The sequence below is a fragment of the Filicampus tigris genome, chromosome 11, assembly GCF_054856515.1.
Source record: "Filicampus tigris isolate MCC_2025a chromosome 11, RoL_Ftig_1.0, whole genome shotgun sequence".
NCBI lineage: Eukaryota > Metazoa > Chordata > Actinopteri > Syngnathiformes > Syngnathidae > Filicampus > Filicampus tigris.
Window position 1 is genome coordinate 1,069,055 of NC_141227.1, and position 20,606 is coordinate 1,089,660.

The 20,606-nt window shown below is 42.8% G+C and overlaps 1 protein-coding gene across 3 annotated transcripts in view; it reads right to left on the bottom strand.

Moving 5' to 3' along the window:
• Positions 1–380: 380 nt before the first annotated feature.
• Positions 381–20,606, bottom strand: part of aprt (adenine phosphoribosyltransferase) — a 61,675-nt gene continuing 41,449 nt past the window's right edge. For 2 of the 3 annotated variants that reach the window (XM_086045710.1, XM_086045712.1), the window contains one exon: positions 381–944. In XM_086045710.1, coding sequence (XP_085901836.1) covers positions 805–944 — 140 coding nt within the window. In that variant the 3' untranslated portion in view covers positions 381–804. The other variant, XM_086045711.1, reaches the window with a different exon arrangement.

Consider the following 20,606-nt stretch of genomic DNA (forward strand, 5'->3'; position numbering starts at 1 on the left):
TTCACCTACATGTGAACATATGGCATGTGAACCAAAAATGGCACAGGAGTGGCAAAGAAGGCCCTGTCTTGACTCTGGCAAACAAGATGTGGGCCAGTTGTTGAGTGAAGTATCATATATGTATAGCTGCCCCTACTCTGGCCCTATAATGGACTAAAACTGGTTCCTGATTACGGTACTTTAGTGGTCCACAACTGGTATCCACAATGTGGGCCACATAAGGCCCATATCTCAGCCAACTTGTATAACCATAGCTGGCCCTGCTCTGGCCCTATGATGGACCAGAACTGGATCATGATATCAGCCTTAATTCAACCTTAACTAAGCCACTTCATTCCATATTTGACCCAGGTTTTTTGAAAAAGTCTCAACAACTATAGTGTTATAAACATATCTTTATTTTCAGAACTTGAGAACCACCGCACATAAACTATCTGGGATGAGACCCTGTTGAGCAACTGAAGTTGTACATCAAGCAAGAATGCAAAATAATTACACCTACAAACATTCAACAGTTAATGTCCTCAGTTCCCAAATGCATATTGAGTGTTGTTAAAAGCAAAGTGATTTAACAAAGAGGAATGCTTGCCGGATTTTTAGAATGCATTGAGGCATAAAACTAAAAATAAGTGAATATTTGCAAAAAAAGTTTATCAATTTGAACATTACATATCTTGTCTTTGTGGTGTACTAATTCATTTGAAGATGACATGAAAAGGATTTGCAAATCATTTTGTTTTTAACTCCTTCAGTACCAGACCTCTTTTACCCTAACATTTGAAAACGTTAAGAGTACAATCATTCTTAGTACTGAACCAGAGAGAATACACTGTATGGTTTCAGTCTGTCAATACCTTTCAGTTCAGTCAGCTCAATAACGACCATGCAGCCTTGAATTTCTGCATGCTGTTTCTTCATTAGTTCACAAGCTGCGAACAGAGTACCTAGAGAACCAAGAAAAAAATAATTTAACATAAGACACAAAATAACATTTGTCCAGTTATAGTATGTCACTAAGCTGATTTGGTGCATTCATATAATATTCAGATGGTAAGGATTTGGGGTGGGAACTAAAAACGTTTTTTTGATGCATCGTTCGTTTTATTAAAACGATTCTGCATCGATTCAGAGGTATTAATAATCGATGTTTAAAGCATAAAATAAAAAAAAAAATAAAAGATGTGCACGTGATTACATGCGTTTGTACGTCAGACAAACTGAGGCTTATGTGACAAGATGGCGGGACAAACAAAACCTCACACGAGCGGCGCAATCCTCGTTAAACGCATCGGTTTGGAGACATTTCGTTTCTTTATTAAGTGTGAGACGTTGACAAAAATATTTCGGGAACCCAACAAAGATGTTATGAAATGCGCTATATAACTAATATTGTATTGTATTGTATGAGTGTTAATTACACCACTCACAGTAAGATGTGTAATGAGCTTGAACTTTTATTGCTCTTAACAGAGGAAATTCTTCTACTTCTACCAGCCATCGCACGCCTTTTTCTTTCTTCAGTCTCGTCCCCTTTATGTCCGCTCAGGGAGATTCTTGCTCTCTGGTTCACTTCACCAACAGTCATTTTTCATACAATGTTCAACACTGCCCTCCGCTGTAATGCACAATATCACGTCCAACATAAACTACATGTGAAATAAAGGTCACCAATTGAAATATTAGCCGTCCATCCATTATCTATACCTCATGGGGGTCGCGGGGGACTGTCTTCGGGCAGTAGGCGGGGTACACCCTGAACTGATTGCCAGCCAATTTCAGGGCAAATTGCAATATTATTTAAAAGAAAATACAGTACACCAGGAGCTACATTAGGTTAAATAAAAGCAGCGTTCATTGCTAAGTTACCCAGAAATGTCAATCAGACGATGCATATTGCACTTAAAGTATTAAAATACAGGTTATGCTAAATCAGATTAAGTTGAAATATGTTTTTTTTTGTTTTTTTTACGAGAATGAGAATTTACAGATCGTATCGAATCGTGAGGAATCCATAGATTCCCACCCCTAGTAGGATGTAACGATTTACTCAAGCCCCGATTCGATTACTTTTTCGATTCTCAATTCCCGATTTTCGATTAGATTTGAAAAAAATTGCTACCATGCTTGTCTCTGTGCACTAGTGTGGTTCTGCAGTCATCCACGAACGCAATACGTAATGATGTTTGGCGCAAAAGCATAATTTGATATACACATTCAAAATGTGTTATGCATCTGGAATGAAAAAGCGATTCAAGATGAATTTAATCAACTCGATTTTTTTTTTTAGATGAATTTAATCAACTCGATTTTTTTTTTTTTATTATTAATCGAGGCGAATTGATTTTAAATCGATTTTCGATTAATCATTACATCCCTAAAAGATGGTATTGGAAAGTTGATGTCACGACTGTTGTGGGGTAATATTTTGATCCACAGGGATCTCAGCTTCCTGAGAGATGGGAGAGTGCATCCATCCTTAGGGTTGGGCACCGAGAATCATGAATCGAGTGGAACCAGAACCATCATTCCAGTTCTCCCGGAACCGTTCAGATTTTAGAATGTCGGTGCTAAATTTCGATTCCTAGTTAGCCGCGTGGAAGAAGCACAATAAGTAGGACTGATTTGAAGTGTGCGCATGGCGCACAGCCCGTCCTCCAGCCGAAGCTGCGTCGCAATAGCACGGAAGCTCGCCCCCACTCAAGCTCTCCTCTCGGTCAGCCCCTCTGCTTGCTTCGCGCCGGCCGACAAGCCTGGGCCGGGTCGGCGGCGACTCTGGATGTGTTCCGGGCCCTTCCACGGATAACCCACAGATGCGGCGGCCGCTGCAATACCGCGGTGGCAGCAGTCGCCCTTCGCGGGGTCGGTGACCCTGCCCGGGCCGGCCCGGCTGGCTCTTTCGGCCGACGCCTAACCATAGAACTGACGCGATGCGGCTCATGTCAGAATCGGCTAAGTACAGCTAATGCCAACACTGAACCAACAAGTTCAACACATAAATACACATATCCAGCTAATATTTAGCTTATAGCATACACAGCTGCAGCATATACATACATACATATACATACACATACATACATACATATACAGCATATGGTTTCATTAGACTGCTTAGATCAGATAGACTTTCCTTGCTTTCCCTTAAAATGCAGCGTTGTGTTTGCCATAGATATATTTTCTTTCTAAAGAAAGACATTAAGTTAGCCCATCAATTGGTGTTCAGTAGCATGCTTTCAGTAACAGATGCATTGTTGTATTGTCTTGAACTTCTCACAAATAAAGCTCTTGTGAAAAATGATACAAAATAATACAAAAACATTTATTAAAATAAATATACTAGCTAAAGACAGCCCTTTGAGTAATTCATGGTTAAGTTCACAAACAGTACAAAGTTCATGAAATTAAAGAAAAGAGAAGTTAATGTCATTTGTCCAAAATAAACTCCGTTTTTTTGGTCTGCATCATAAGTCGCAACATTTGGTCACTCTGATTGGTCTGTTAGCTGGCGAATCAGTGCACGGAGCAAGAACAGAAGGTGACGAATACGGATAAACGGTAAGCGATGGGAAGCCTTGATAATTTCGCCTTTGCTGCCATAATCTTCTTAGAAGTAGAATAGCGAGGGTTGACAACAGGGCTGTTCCGACTAGTCGAGATAGTCAACGTCACCGATGACGTAAATAAGTCGGCCAGCAAACATACCGTCGACGACGAGTGCCGATGACGTTTAATACGTCGGCACGCACATACTGCTGAGTGTCGATGATGTAAAGACGTCAACACGTGTATACCGTTAGTTGTAAACAAGTGCGCACAGCAGAAAAGAATGGAGAACAGCAGAAATGTGGGCGGCGCCGGTTCGTGCATTCAGGGCGGGGAAGAGGACAGCGGTACCACGAAGCAGCTGAAAAGCGGACAAGAAAGTATGGACATATTTCAACGTCAAGTCAAACGAGTTGGTCGTCGAGTTAGTCTTTGTAAAGCCCAGTTGGTGTAAAGCCGAGTGATTAACAAACACCTGAATCGACGTCACCCAGGTGCTGCTGGAAGACGGCAAAGCAAAAAGCTTGAGGATCGTAAGTTCATCCAACAAACTACATATAATATAACCCGGTTTTACTTAAGTTGCTGTTATGTGCGATGTATTATTAACGTGCATCGTGAAGTTTAATTTCTCAAAGCAGCGGGTTGCAGTCAAAATTACAGTATTGTGTTTCAGCTTTGTGCATTATTGGGCTAACGTTAGCTATTTCAGTCCAGTCAAATTGTGTTGGTGCTTGCAGGTAACAAAACTGGTTCCGTTGCTTTATGTACCCACAAATGGTAACACCCGACATCTGTTTATGTGTCCAAACCGCTGCTTCCCCGGGTCTCACCGTCCGTCTCTGTGCAGACCCCGGGCGCAGCGCAGCATGCATATCGTATTTAGGATGATGTTCTGCTCCCGCTGCTTAAAAAAAAACCAACAACCTAGAGGAAACACTGGCCTGCCAGAAATACCTCATTCATGTTCACACGTCATGATGCTTGCCTGAAAGAGATGTTTCAAAAGTTTTTTTTTTTTTACTTAAAGAATTTAAAGTGTTCAGAAGCGGTTTTGTAAATTAATAATCGTCAACCCAAAAATTTCTGGATTAGTAAAAAAAAAATTGTTAGGCTAATCGACTAATCAGAAAAATAGTTGACAGATTAATCGGGAGAAAAATAATCGTTTGAGACAGCCCTAGTTGACAATGTAAGTACAGTATTGCACAACACTGTCAAGAGCGCGAGGGTTTGCTTCGCGTGCGAGTTCATCATGAGCGAAATTTCTCAAGAAATTATGACCAAGTACATAAAATTTAGTCAGAAGTTGTTCAAAGGTTGCAAACATGTTATTCATGTATAGATCTTGATTTCTACTGACATCTCTAATGGCCCAAAGAAAGAAGGCTTTAGCTACCACAGATGGCGGAAAGGCAGGGTGAGCAGCAATTGGAGCAGAGAACGAGCGTGTCTGGAGACCGAAATGACGCCTAAATGGATTCAAAATTTTGAGCGTCACCTGGACACAAATATTCTGTGTAAAAGATATAAATGGGTTTTGGTGACAGGAGAGTGGGCCAAGGAAGATAGCGTTACAGGTTTAGATGAATCTGCCGCCATCTCCAACCACACTGGGAGTGGAGTCATATTTGTGATTTGCAGTTACTATCGAACGGTCCTAAGATTTGCCGCCCCGCAATAAAATCTAAAATTCGGGAACGCAAGACCACTGTCAGCTCTAGATCTCTGAAAAAATTGCCTCCGTATCCTCGGGGGCCTCTAGTCCCAAACAAAACACAACATAAGACTAACTTTTTTTAAAAAGCCAGATAAGGAAAATGGGAAGACATTGAAAGAGGGAAAGAAATTTAGGTAAGATATTCATCTTAATTGAATTAACCCGTGCAATCAGTGAGAGCCGGAGCAGAGACCAGTGTTCCAAATCCTCTTTAACACAAGTTAATAGTGGAAGAAAATTTGTCTGAAAAAGAGCCTCGAACCTGTCTGTAATCTGCACACCAAGATAAATTGCATCCTGCAGGTGCCACTTCAGGTAAGTCTGTCACAACAGAGCTTGTTGCTGATATGGTCTGATCAGGTAGGTTTGCTTCTTCAGGTTGTATCACAGGTAGCGTTCGACTGTCGATAGCTGATGAAGTATCTTCAATGGAGGGTTTGGGCGTTACTGAAGGGCTTTGCTCGAAAGTAGCTTTAGTTTCATCAATATTTGGTGAGTAATGGGGAACTTTGGTTTCCACCACAAGGTCTCTGTAGTAAAAATTGCTGGAGTCTGAGTCATCACAGTCGGACTCCTGTTCAGCTGAACTATCTGAACTTTGTCTGCTGGCGTGTTTTTGGTCGTCTGGATACAACTTTTGAGGGTTCTTTCGCTTCCATGGTGGCTGGAAGGAAACTTCATGGCAACAGTAAATCGCGATGAAGAGTTCTGAGAGGGCCTTCTTTAGTTTCAGGTCGAACAACATAAACAGGGAGATCATTTGACTGTTTCACTACAACATAAACATCGGACTCCCACCTGTCAGAGAGTTTATGTTTTCCGCTAAGGCGGACATTTTTTACAAGAACTCTGTCACCTCTCAATGTGAAATCAACAACTTGTTTGTCAAATCTGGCCTTGTTGCATCCAGCTGATTTATTGGCCATTTCTGTTGCTATTTTGTAGCTTGACTCAAGGTGTGATTTAAGGTCACGAACATACTGTGAGTGGGAACCTGACGGGTGGTCAACTGGTAAACCAAAAGCTAGATCCACAGGGAGTCTAGGCTGTCGGCGGAACATAAGTTCATAGGGTGCAAATCCTGTGACCTCGTTCTTGGTACAATTATAGGAGTGTACCAAGGGACAAACATGCTCACGCCAGTGGGTCTTTTTACGGTTTTCCTGCGTACCTAGCATGTTTAGGAGGGTTCAGTTAAATCGTTCGACCGGGTTCCCTCTAGGTGTAGTTTGGACTTTTTGAATGCCAGCTATTTCGCACAGCTCTTTCATTGTGTGGGACTCGAAGTCTGGGCCTTGAGCGCTATGAAGTTTCTCCGGAAATCCATAATGTGAAATGAAATTTTCCTAGAGGCACTTGGCAACTGTGCGTGCTTTTTGGTTTGGAGTTGGTATTGCAAGCGCATACGTGAATGAAATTATCTGTAATCACCAGTATATCTTTAATGTTCCTTGAGTCTGGCTCTAGCGAGAGGAAAGTCTATACAGACCAACTCGAGCGGACAAGTGACTACAATATTAACAAGTGGAGCTGCTTTTTCCGGTAAGGTTTTGCGAAGTGTGCAACGGTTACAAGTCTTGACTTTGAGTTCTATGCCGGCTGACATTTTGGGCCAATAAAATAGTTTCCTGACAAGATCTAGTGTCCTTTCGAAACCCATTTGTCCCATGTCATCGTGTAGACTTTTTAAGACAAGGGGCCTTAATTCTTGGGGTAATACAAGTTGGAACTGTGTTTGTGCACCATCTTGTCTTGAACGATAAAGAACGCCGTCTCTGAGGACTAGCCGCTTCCACTCTCTTAATAACAGTTTTTTTGCAGTCGGTGGGACGCTTTCTCCTGACTGATTGATCACTTCTCGAATGCTTGTGTCTAATTGTTTTTTCTTTTAAGTCTGATGTTGCAAAACGAGGAATAACAGGCAAACCACCAAACTGCTCCTCATTTTCATAGCTCTGGGGAACAGCTTGTGGATTATGAGCAAGGGACAGGACCAAAGGGGTGCTGACTGTGGACTTTGTTGTCATTTTCGGAGGACTGATGAACAAAGTGCTTTTCACAAATGGCTTGAATTGTGTTCTGGTTGGCAAGGTTTGGGTGGTTTGTCTCAGTTAAGTGTCTTTGTGTGAACTGCTATATCCTCTCTAACTCTTTTTGGGACATTTCGTCTTCGGGTTGTGCATTGTGTGGGCGTCTAGACAACACATCTGCATCCTGATTTTGTCTTCCTGCTCTATATTGCAGTTGGAAATTAGATGTGGAGAGAGCTTGTCATGAATCGTCCATGAATCTGTAACTCGTGGCATCAAGTTTTGCAGTTGTATGGATGTACATCAGAAGGTTGCTGTCCGTAATCACAAGGAATGGGCTGCCGTAGAGATAATCCTGAAATTTTTCTGTGACTGCCCATTTTAGAGCGAGAAATTCTAATTTGTGCGCAGGATACTTAGATTCACACTTGGACAATCCACGGCTCGCATAGGCAATCACACGCTTTTCGCCTTGTTGTGTTTGGTAGAGAGTTGCTCCTAATCCTAAAATACTTGCATCTGTGTGCAGAGTATAGAGTTCTTTAGGGTCAGCAAATCCAAGTACAGGTGCATTTGTTAGTTTTTCGATGATTGTGTCAAATGCTTTCTGGCAATCTATGGTCCACCAGGTTCCAAATAGTTCTTTGGGATTGTGATATTTGTTCGTATCCACTTTAGTGTGTCTCTTTTTTCCACATGGGTGGATATCCAGCGGTAAATTGATTGAGTGGTTTCATGATCTTGGAATAGTCCTTTATGAATCTATGGTAGTAACCGCAAAATCCCAGGAATGTTCTGAGTTCCTTCAAATTATTTGGTTTTGGCCAGGTTTTGAGTGAGGAAATGTTGTCAGGGTCAGTTTCAATTCCTTTTTCCGAGATGATATGGCTGAGGTATGTTACTGAGCTTTGGAAAAAGCGGCACTTTTCTGGCGAAAGTTTAAGGCCATATTCTTTAGTACTTTTTTAGTAGAGTTAGTATTAGCATGAGGCGCTCTTCGTGTTCCTCTAACGATGAAGGGAAAACAAGTCATCTCACAACACAAGTGCTTGTTTCAGATTTGAGTTCTCCTAAGCCATTAGTCTCTGGAACGTACTGGGCGCGTTCGTTATCCCTTGAGGCATTTGATTGAATTCGAAAAATCCAAGAGGACAGACGAATTCAGTTTTTTGTTTATCGGATTAATCCATTTCTATCTGGTAGAGACCAGACTTCAGGTCCAAAACTGAGAACCACTTGGATCCATTCAATGCTGAGAAAGATTCTTCAAAGGTTGGGCAAAGCATAAGAGTCTTTCACCGTCTGGAGGTTTAATTTCCTGTAATCAATGCAAAGTCTGATGTCTCCATTTTTTTTCCTGACCACGACTATTGGGGAAGAGAATGGTGATTCAGACTCTTGAATGACTTCCGCATCAAGACGTTCCTGAAGATGCTGGCGTACAGCTACTAAATCTTGAGGGTGAATGGGCCTCACTCTGTGTTTGAAAGATGTTGGGTCGCTAAGCGTGATGTGATGCTTGAGCTTATCAGTGCGACCAAAGTGGAGTTCTGTTTGGGCAAGTACCTCCGGCGTTGAATTTAATTTGTCAGTTAATCTCTTTTTCCATTCACTTGACATTGGTGAATCCTTGAACTCAAAGTGGAGTTCGGATTTGTCAGACTTGGAAGATTTCATAGTTGGGTTTCTGGTTCGTTGGACACTCTGGATAGCATATATCTCTGCTATGACAGTTAGCCACTTGTATGCAGCGTGGAAGCTTGGATGGCAAAGTCGCTAGTCCGCCCGCGACGAGTAAACCGCCTGGCAAGGAGGTTGATATTGGTAACTTAACTGTCGACCATTTTCCAGCTTCTGGCATTCGGCACGCAACTAATCCTTCCAGGACTTTTGTTTGTCCAGCTTCAGTGGTTTCAGGATTAGTACCGCACAGCCGAAGCTCTCCAAGGCTCGAGTCAATTGGATGTTTTCTTGGCTGCCAGTGTTTTGAGGACAACCCTGTAGCCGTAAGGAAGTGAACGTTGGTCTATGACATTAGGAGTCTGCTCATAACGCTCATAGAAAATGTCCAAAGTGTTGGTGCCTATCAGCAATGAAGGTGAATTGGAACTTACTGTGCGAACAATTAAAGCCAGACTTGGGACTTCAATGTTGACACCCATTGAACTTTTTGGGAAGGTGATGGTGGTCTCGATATAGCCGAGATAAGGTACACTTTGGCCATTTGCTCCTTCTACTTCCAACAGGTCATTCAAGTTATGGACAGGTAAGTGGGACAAATTATTTTCATAGAAAGACAATTGTGCAATTGTTGTCACCTGTGAACCTGAATCTAAAAAGCAGTTGCACTTGTGGTTACTGATGACAACTTGTGCAGTGCATTTGGCTCCAATGAGACCTTTTGGAAGGAAAGATGACTCTTTTGCCTGTGTGCGAAGGCTTGAGGCATGTTTCTTTTTGTTGGGACACTTTATCTTAGACTCGGCCTCACTTTGTCCCATAACTGAGGCCAAATCAATTTTCAATGGTCATGCTCTGTATCATTGATTTGGTCCCATTTCGTCTGTTTCTCTTTTAACTGCTTTCTCTTCAGGGCCACAAGATCAGAATTTGGCTCATTCTCACACTTGGGTTTGATATGTCCGTCTTTTCCACACTTAAAGCAGTACCAGGGTTTCGGACGATTCTTGGGGTAGTTGTCTGTTCTTTGATCTGAGGAGTGTGATTCTTTACCTTTAGAGCTCTCAGGAAAAACTTTTGGTTAAGCTGAGACGAGAGTTGTCTGTGATTTATGCTTTCGTCTTCCTGAATCCTTCTTTTTAATTTTTAGTGTTGCAAAGTGAGACTGTAGACTGGCACTTTGCTCTTTCAGGTCTTGGATTTCAGACTGGGGATCAAAAACAGATGGTAACACACAATCTGGGCTTTGTGACTGAACGCCTTTATAGTGTGTGTACACTTTCGATTGTGAGGGGTTTAAATGTTTCATGCGTGACATTTTAGTGTTCTGTCTTCTCTCTGCAGTTCGGAGTAGGAGTAGCAGTTCTGAAAAGGTGGGTGGGTCTTGTCTTTTTTGTTCTAATTGAAGTTCCGTTATTAAATAATTGTCCCAGCATCCTCGTATGAATTGTTTTAAAAGTTGTTTGTCCAACTCTCACGCAGAAATCCCTTTCCTCATGAGTGTTGTATTCAGAATCACTTGGAGTCATTGAAGATATGATGATGGTTCTTCGCTATCGTTTTGTATTGTGTTTAAGTACTTGGCAAAGAGGTCGTCTCCATCTTCAACGGTACCAAAGGCAGAATCTTTAAGAATCTTTAAGTATGTAGCAGGGGGTGACTCGGGAGGTAGATGATTTACAAAATCAACTGCTGGTGAAGAAAGGCTTTCAAGGAGTCGTCTGGACTTCAATGAATCAGGCTGCTTTGTGTCTTTAAGAAGCAGATCAACGCTTGAAGACCAACTCTCGAAATCAACCTCGCTGTTTGGACGGGAACAACGTCCGGAAAAGAGTCTTAGTCTGAAAGTGGTGCTCACCTCTGCACTAATGTCTTCAGTTCGCAATATGTGCTCCACAATTACTTTCTGAAGCTCTGGTGGATTAATATCCAAGGTTTTCAAAGTAGGGATCTTTGTGGTATTTGGAGTTTGTGGTAGAGGAGGACTCTCTACAGGTAATTGGATTGGTTGCTGTGGAAGGTCAGTAGTTTGTGAGACTTCTCGATCACGAACTGTTGTTGGACTGAGAGGGTTGAGTGAATCATGTGTTTGAGGTTGGTCAAAGTCCTATAAGTCATCTTGGTCATAGTCAAATTCAGAACCGGCAGCTTTACTTAAGCTCCTCTTTCAGTAAGACTATAAAGCTTTGACCTGTCTGTTTCGCTATGCTTTGGAGTTCAGTCAACTAAGACTGTGTAGCAGTATTGATCACAGCAGGAGAATAAACACTGCTTAATTTCTCAACGAGGTAAAGCATGTCAGGTTTGTCTTAGGGTGAGACTTTGTATGGCAGTAAGGTGGAAAGTGACAGCACAGACGTACCATATGTATATTCAACAATGGCCTGTTTTCCGATGTCTGAATCAAGTGCATCTACAGGGACAATAGTCTGAATAGATCCATATTGCTTAAGGAAATCAAAAAGCTCCTCATCAATCTCAGTATTCATTAAACCACTCACTAAGAGTGAATTTGGTATCTTGACATTGCTCTTCTGCACGGCTTCCATGTTTGTTTTATTTTTAATGGTCTCTGGTCCTTTAAAACCACTCTTGGCTAGCTCGCCAAAATGTAGCACCTATGCTGTTAGGCAGAGGGAAATAAGATACTGGACTAGTTCTAGATTCAGTGAGTGGTAAGAGTGGTAAAGAAAATACCAGAGTCAGAGCAATTTAGATGCAAGCCGACAGTTTACTAATGAACAATGAACAAGACAAGACAGGATGACAAATAACAAAAAAAAATATTATGAGCCAATTTGCATATGTACTTTAAAGTTCACTCTTTTGTTATAATTCACCTTATGTTGATTTAAGGAGTTGACAAAGGTTTAATGTTCAATCTGTTTTACAATCCTATTTTTATTTTTATTTATTGACCGGTCATTTTATCCTATTAAGATTTGCTTAATTTCAGGTTTGAGCTCACTGTCAGGTTATTCCAAGTCACTTTCTGTAATTTATAGAGATGCTTTAAATTGAGTACAGCACCACTTTAAAATACACAATATCAGACTCCAAATCAGTAAAATGGGATATGCAAAGTAATAACAAAACAATGTTCAAAGGTTCGCTAACTTAGCAGTGTCCCAAATGTCCATCCATTATATGTGTTAGGTTTCACAGACTGTGTTTCAAAGTTCAGTCAATCCGAAGGAAGCAAAGGAAAATCCAATTCCTACCGCGACCTTGGTGTAGGAATGAGTTAACAGTGAAATGGGAATCACGTGCTGTCCTGTAAGGGTCCTAGGAATCGTAGTTTGTTGGTAGCTCGCCACTCGGGTTCACCGAGGCTTGTGTTCGAATCCACAGGTTTCTCCAAGCAGTGGGGGAAAACCTCGCCTGTGAGTCAGGCCACGGGGAGAATAAAATTGAGTCCTTTTAACAAAATATGTACTGTAATCCAAACCACATCTAGCCATTCACAGGGCTACGTGTTTAAGGAGAACGTAAAATGGCGGTTGCTCTTAGCTCTAAGCCGCCCGTGCTTACCACCGCACTGGCAGATTTACACATAAAATGAACCAATATTGTAAAAATATAAGACACAGAGGTATTAAGTTTTGAAAATAAAACACAAATCACTTCGAGGTATTGTTCTCTGCACTCCGTCGATAACGAATGTGCTTGGATGGAGCTCAGGGCATTGTAGCACGTTATACAATAAACAATTAAGAAAAGAAAACTTACCAAAACTCGTCTAGTTATGGTTTTAGTACTTCAATAATCACACCATTCCACGGGTGAAGATCAAAAATCTAAGTTTTCATTCGAAGAAAGTATGAGAACTTCGACAGTGTCGTACTAACGGCTGTTAGCGGTTGCGTCTAAACCAGCTCAATCCGGTTGGATCCGGTATGAGGCTCCTCGGTGGGGGAAGGGCACTTTGTAAAACTTTATTATCAACGTAGTTTACAATCCTACTTCTCAAACTAAAATTATTCACCTCAAGAATTATATACATTGAGAGCTCACATATTTATCACAATATGTTTCGAATAATTCTTAATATTTTATTTTACTATTTACTCATTTACAATGTATTTATTTATTTATTCAATAATCACAGTTGGACATGTATATTGAATGTTTCAAACTGGGGTTACATAAACACAGAGGCAAAGAAATATATTAGAGAAATATATCGTAAAGCGTGACGTCATCAGCAAGCACAAAGGAGAAGCCGATCAAATCTGGACACATGATCACATCTGCTACACACACCGGCTCGCTGCCGTATGTGAAGAAAGAAAGAAAGAAAGAAAACATGCTTTGTAATCAACTTTTCATCAGAATATGAAAATCTGTCTAAAATTAGGGCAAATAAGCATGGAACGATTATAAACTGTAAATGTACATGTATGTACCTGAGCAGATTCTTTAACAGTGCATTTTAACACTGCAGCAACGTTGCTGATTAAAACGGGACAGAGCCAAGATAAAATAAACAGTACTTATCATCATTTCACTGCCGGCTGCCGCTCCAGTTTATCGGCTAAGGTCCACCAGACTCCACCATCTATTGTTCTACTACATTCTACATATCGTCGCTGTCATGTGAAAAACACTTATCTCCATTTTTTTTTTCATTTTCTTATTTTTACATGAATGGTGTTTCCGCGTTACAGACATCGCATTAATGAGAAAATTTAAAATGTTTCCAAAATTGGAGGTAAGTGTTTTTCACAGGACAGCGACGGTATGCACCTGTCTTGTTTTATGTTCAGCCTATCTAACTCACGACGTGCTGCCAACTGTACTAAATCAACAATAGCATTTCAGAACATACGTAACAGCCAATCGCAATCATGTGCACTTCAGGGACCTCTCAGAAAACATAAAATCAAAGAATTACAGCACATAATGCAATAACATAGTGCAAAGCGCCCTCACCTGTTGAACTCCTCCACCTGCAGCCACATCCAGCAAATGTATTGTATTGAATTGTACTGTAATTCCGGTTAGAGCGCCCCGAGCGGTGGAAGAAAAATCCACAGAATAGCCGCACCGAACTATAAGCCGCATGGCTCAAAACTTAGGAAAACGACCAATGGGCCAACCGCTGCGGCAGTCTCGGCTGCAGCTCCCACACTTCAGTTGGAATAGAATGTCGCATTCTAGGTGTGTATTAGTCTCGATTAGTCTCGACTGAAAAAAAAAAAATCATAATGTGTCTCTTGTATTGTTCAGGGGGCCAGGCCAAATATGAAGGTGGGCTGTATCTGGCCCGTGGGCCGTAGTTTGGGGACTGATAATCTATACTTTCTTTTGGTTGATTCGGTGCTCATATTGTCACAGAACATGGCCCGCCAGCCCAGCCCAGTGGGCCTTGAAAGATCAGTTTAAATGCTCTATAAAAGCTGCCATTAAGGGGAACTCTACTTTGAAAACGGTTGGCAGTGAACGCATTAAATGAGACACTTTCAGTAACCCCCCCAACTGCACAACCACTCACTTTAGCACATTCGAACTTTTGCTTTGCGCTCTGCGGTTCAAGCATGACCATAATGTCACGGGTAATTTATTGAAATTATATTTTGTAGTAGAGAAATGATGTTAATTAAAAGTATAGACTTTATTTTCAAAAAGTAGTGGAGTAAAATTCAAACAGATAAATGAACATTCAATCAAAGTACAGCAACAAAGTATTTGTACACCTGTACATTACAATGTGAAATGCCGTTCCACATTACCAATTGCGAGACTCAAGCAGCAGATCAAACACACTCGTCGCTCAAGTTTGTGAAACAAAAGTCAGTTTCTCACGCTTCCAAAGAAGACCCTTAATAAGTTGTGGCGCCGGCGTTCAGGGTGATGGGGCTCCTCCGGCCTACGGGTCGCTCTGGCTCTCCAAGCAAGCGAGCATTCCATCCGGTGCATCCATTCTACAGCAAGGCCGAGATTCCTGTCGTCGGCAAACCCTCCCTCCTCACCCACGGGAATTATGGCGAGAGTCACATTTCCTTCGCCCTCCAAGCGAGGCCGGCCGGGCCAGTTAGCAGCCACCATGACGGAGGCCGCAGGCCAGCATGTGCGCGCGCGCGTGCGTGCATGCCTCTAGGCCAGGGATCTCAGACTCGCGGCCCCCGTGACGATAATTTGCGGCCCGTCTTAATATGAAAGATTAATGTTAGTGCAGCCCGCAAAATTGATATGAATTACACTTGTGTGTGGAGCTGAATGAACCAATCACGGTTAGGTATATGGCTCTGGTGGGCGGGACATCGGCCGGGCTGTCCGGTGGCTCAGCTGCGCAGAGGAGAAGCCGTGAAGCCCCTCTCAAGGGTTATGCTTCTGTGCAAATGCCGTAGTACGCCGCGTGGCGCATCGGAGGATTGCAGCATAGTAGTTACGGCAACTCTGTAAGCTCGGCCTCACCACACGGGTCGCTACAAGTCTGCCCCGGAGGACACGAAGAAGAGCGTCGTCGGCTGACAATGGGGTTTTGAGCACTGCACTCCGCCTACTGCCGCGGCGAGTTCAATAGTGCGCATGCGCCACCATTGCGAGCGGGGGGGCGCGAGCGAGCGAGCACGGCTCGTGCGTTTACATGACGCAATTGGAGAGCGAAAGTGCCCATGCGCCTCAGCTTGTGCTGAGAGTTGAAGTTAAGCCCGAGACTGACTCCACGTGGAATCACATATTACAGAGCCCCAAAGATGTCTTTTTCAAAGCCTGCAGTGAAGAGAAAGGTCGGTGATGAGCACAGACAATTTCAGAAAAAGTAGGAAGTGCAATATTTCTTTGTTGAGCACAGGGGCGCCCCAACATGTCTTGTTTGCACTGAAAAAGTTGCAGTGCACAAGGAATACAATTTGAGACGTCATTACACAACTAGACATGCTGAGGAGTACAAAAAATACCAGGGAGATGAGAGAGTCAACCAGGCTGCCAGTCTTAAAACATGTTTCATGAGGCAACACGATTTCTTTAAGAAAGCAACCAAAGAGAATGATGCAGCTGTCGAAGCTAGCTACGTCGTTAGTGAGATGATTGCTAAAGCAGGAAAGCCATTCACAGAATGTGAATCTGTCAAAAAGTGCATGATCCAGGCTGCACATATTGTCTGTCCAGAAAAGAAAGGGCAGTTTAAAAACAACATCCTTTCTGCCAGAGCGCATTTCTGACCTGTCAAGTGACATTTATGATCAACTGCGTGAGAAAGCAAAATGTTTCAGTGTATATTCAGTGGCTCTTGATGAGACCACAGACATCACAGACACTGCCCAGCCTGCAATATATGTCCGCGGTGTTTATGACAATTTTGAAGTGATGGAGGAGTTGCTGACAGTAATTCCAATGCATGGCCAGACCACCGGTAAAGAAATATTTTACCAGTTGTGTCATGCCATTGAGAATGCCGGTTTGCCATGGAAGAGTTTTGTGGGAATAACAACCATTGGAGCCCCATCAATGACAGGGAGGAAGAATGGACTGGTAGCACTTGTTAAAATAAAAAAACTGGAAGAGGAGGGTGTGGAGGAGGCCATAGCTCTGCGCTGCATTATCCATCAGCAGGCTCTTTGCAGCAGATGCCTTAAGTTTGACAATGTGATGCCCGTCGTTGTGAAATACATCAACCAAATCAGATCCAGGGGCGTAAAGCACAGAAAGTTCAGTGCTTTTTTTTTAGAGGAAATGGAGTCAGAATATGGGGATGTGCTCTCCTTCACCGAGGTACGTTGGCTCAGCAGGGGAAACGTACTGAAGAGATTTTTTGAGTTGAGAGCTGAAGTAAAAGACTTCATGAAGAAGGAAGGGGTGGCTGTTCCTGTGCTAAGTAATCCCAAATGGCTCATGGACTTAGCTTTTCTTGTTGATATCACACATGAGCTTAATGTACTGAACAAGAAGCTACAAGGCCAGGGGCAACATGTCAGTGCTGCCTATGACAACGCGAGAGCATTCTGCACAAAACTTGTGTTATGGAATGCCCAGCTCTCTCAGACAAACCTTTGCCATTTCCCAGCATGCAAGGCACTCGTGGATGCAGGCACATTATTCAGTGGTGAGAAGTATGTTGAGGCCATTTTGAAGCTACAGGAGGAATTTGATCACAGATTTGCAGACTTCAAGACGCACAGAGCCACATTTCAAATGTTTGCGAACCCCTTCTCCTTTCATGTGGAAGATGCCCCTCCTGTGCTTCAAATGGAGCTCATTGACTTGCAGTGCAACTCTGCACTCAAATCTAAGTTCAGGGAGGTGAGTGGAGAAGCAGACAAGCTTGGGCAATTTTTGAGAGAGTTGACGCCCAGCTTCCCTGAACTTTCCCGAGTGTTCAAGCGGACCATGTGCCTTTTTGGGAGCACATACTTGTGTGAGAAGCTCTTCTCCACATTGAACTTCAATAAGTCCAAGTACAGGTCCTGACTTACTGATGAGCACCTTCAAGCCCTACTGAGGGTCTCCACTGCTTCTTCCCTCAAGCCCAATGGGGCTCGCTTATGTGAGAAGAAGCGCTGCCAGGTCTCTAGCAGCAAGAAGTAGGCAAGAGAAGCCTTGTTCAGAACAGTTCAGGTTTAATGTTATATTCATGTTCAGAAAGTTAAAGGTTAAATAACTATTAATACAGACATTTGAAACTGAATAAAAATAATTTATTTCTCTAATCAGCCAGTCAGTTAATATGTGGTTTCTTCAGTCGTCTGTATCTGCTGTATGATAATTTTTATTTTTATTTGTTTACTCAATTCATTATTTTGTGTTAAAAATAAAGGTATCTGAGAACATTGAAATGTTTTATCAGCGCTTTTCTTGTGGAAATCCTGATGCGGCCCAGCCTTACCCAGACTCTGCCTCCAGCAGCCCCCAGGTCACTTGAGTTTGAGACCCCTGCTCTAGGCTGTCGCCGGGCGGGCCGCGGCCACAGCCAAACTGCCCGCCCGCCAGCCCAGCCCTGGCTCTGAGGCAGTCAGGTTGATCCTGCTAGTATGCTAAAACATTAAAGCCATGCAGTTTTAAGTCCACACGGCCAGTAAACTAAATTATGTAACCTTCCGAGTCTTTGTACGATCGGAAGGACTCACTAGTTGCATCCGCCGTCGATAAAAAGCACTCCTGGTGCATATGTGATATTACAACCTGTCCACTCATGTCCTTTTCATCAAAGTTAGACATCGACATTTCATTATTGTGTCATGCATACATTAGTACGCCCAGCCCGCATGGGCTTATAAAACACCAAACAATCAGGATGACCCGGATGATGGTCAGATGTGAATTCACTTGGACAGAAACAGAATACAGTGATCCCTCATTTATTGCGGTTAATGGGGACCAGAACCCAGCGCGATAGGTGAAAAACCGCGAAGTAGTAGCTGACTTATGTTTATTATTATCATTTTGTATTATATTTATTTTAAAGTTTTATAACACCTTGGTTGCAGCATGGCTCAGTGGTAGAGTGGTCGTTTCCCAACCTGCAGGTTGTGGATTCGATCCCCCGCCATTGTGATCATGTCGAAGTATCCTTGAGCAAGATACTGAACCCCCAGTTGCTTCTGATGCTGCGTCATCAGTAGGTAGATGAGATACAGTGTGAAGCGCTCTGAGTACCAAAGGTAGAAAAGCGCTATACAAGTGACAGTCCATTTACCATTTATATTGGGGGGATTTACGCCTCTGTTACGCTGTTGGGAACCCTCCGACATGGTTCCCAGACTTCTAAATGTTGTACAATAAATGTAACTTTAAAAATGCAAAATGAAGAATAAATACCAAGCTGCAAGTTGTGAGGAATTGAGCTTGAACCGCGGTATCCGGCGATTAAAACAGAACGTTTGTTCATAAGTACGTTAAAGTTTTAATTTTTATCATACAATTTTAACTCGAATGCCGTAGTGCATTTTATCCAAAGTTACAATCTTACACTTTTAAACGCTTGTCCTCATTGTGCAAAGCGAAAGTATAACGGCCACTTCTTCGTTGCCTCCTTCTTCTTTTAAAAACGAAGAAGCACAGTCGCCGGAGGCAATTATGCCTCAACTTTCTCTTTGCACAATAATATCAACAAGGTCCTTTGGATAAAATGCAATGCGGGATTATAGTTAAGGTAAGCAGTTTTAAGACAAAACAAACAAACACTTTCCCACTTCATTTGTCGATGTCTCATCGTGTGTTGTGCTCAGCGCGCTCCACTCACAACTTATGAACACAGCTGTATATTATCCTCTTATCCGGCTTGACTAAATGAACGGCACATTTGAATAACGTCATTGTTGTGCTGAGCACGTTCATGCTTGACAGGTGGCCGAGCGCGCTCTCCTCACAACTTGTAAACACAGCTGCCAAATGGCACATTTGAATAATGTTATGAGTTTACGAACAGAACGTTGTTCAAAAGTGCTGTTAGTTTGTTAGCGTGGACGAAACTAGCGAGAGGCTGCGATGATGCGCACCCAGTCAGCTCACATACAGTACATAAGTGGATATAGTAAATCCATTTGTGCTCTTGTTGGTCGATCTCACGCTGGGAACCAATCACGCGCCTTTTATGAGTGCCTGCGGGCATGTACAAAGCCTCCGAGTCAACTCATTTCCTTGAAACGATGCGTCTTTCTGCAATATGGCTGCCGATATGGCTGTGTTATTTCATTTCTAATTTGATATGAATGCTTCTGAAAAATCTGCGATGCACTGAGGGCGCGAAAGTCGGAGCGCTAAGTAGCGAGGGATCACTGTATAACTTAAACTGCCGCCACTGCTAAGGTCCTGTCAGCTCAGCTGCGTGAACAAATGCACGTTGGGATCAGTGACATGACGTCGGGATTGGCTGAAAATTGTCATAGTATACTGCACAGGTGTGTGATCCGCGGATGCCATGATTGACTGAGAAATAAACAAATGACAGAATAATGTGATATTTATTGCCTTCCGAAAGGCCCCCTAGAGTGGGCTTTGTGTACTGCAGTGGCAAGTGAATTTAAACAAGTGACAGAATAATATGAAACCATTCGACTATAGGACTTCTAATAGGTCCTCTCTACGGCCGCGGCGCAGCACAGAAACGCCTGCGGCTTGGTCAACTCATGGCAAGAATGTAAGAATGTAAAGGCAGAACTTTTTTTTCTTTAATTCTGATAGGCCGCCGACTTCTGTAGGCCCCTGGGCTCAAGCCCAGGTAAGCCCGTTGGTATGTTCGGCCCTGAGCACCAAAGTGTTTAACTGACAGCTAGTTGCATATAATTTAATTTCTAGAGAGGGCGGGGCACCTGTGACTTTGATTGGATTGGCTGTACCAAATGACAAATGTTAGTCATTGCATTTAGGACTCCAGTCTACTTGCGACTGATTTGTTGGAGACACTAGAGTCTAAAGCAGGCATGGGCAAACTATGGCCCTGGGCCGTCTTTTTAAATCGGCCCACTGAATTTGTCCAACTAAAAAAAAAAGAAATCAGAATCATTCCATTTTCATCCCGCGTTTGCCCAGTAGATGGCGCACTGACCATTGTTGGACCTTTGGTGGAGTTCAGTGTGTCTGGCAAGCCACACCCACTGTCTTTTTGCACAAATGAAGTGGGTTTTGTCTAGCGATGATGTCGTTCAGTCACGCAGGATGAAGGCCATTACACACGCAAACACGCATTTGTG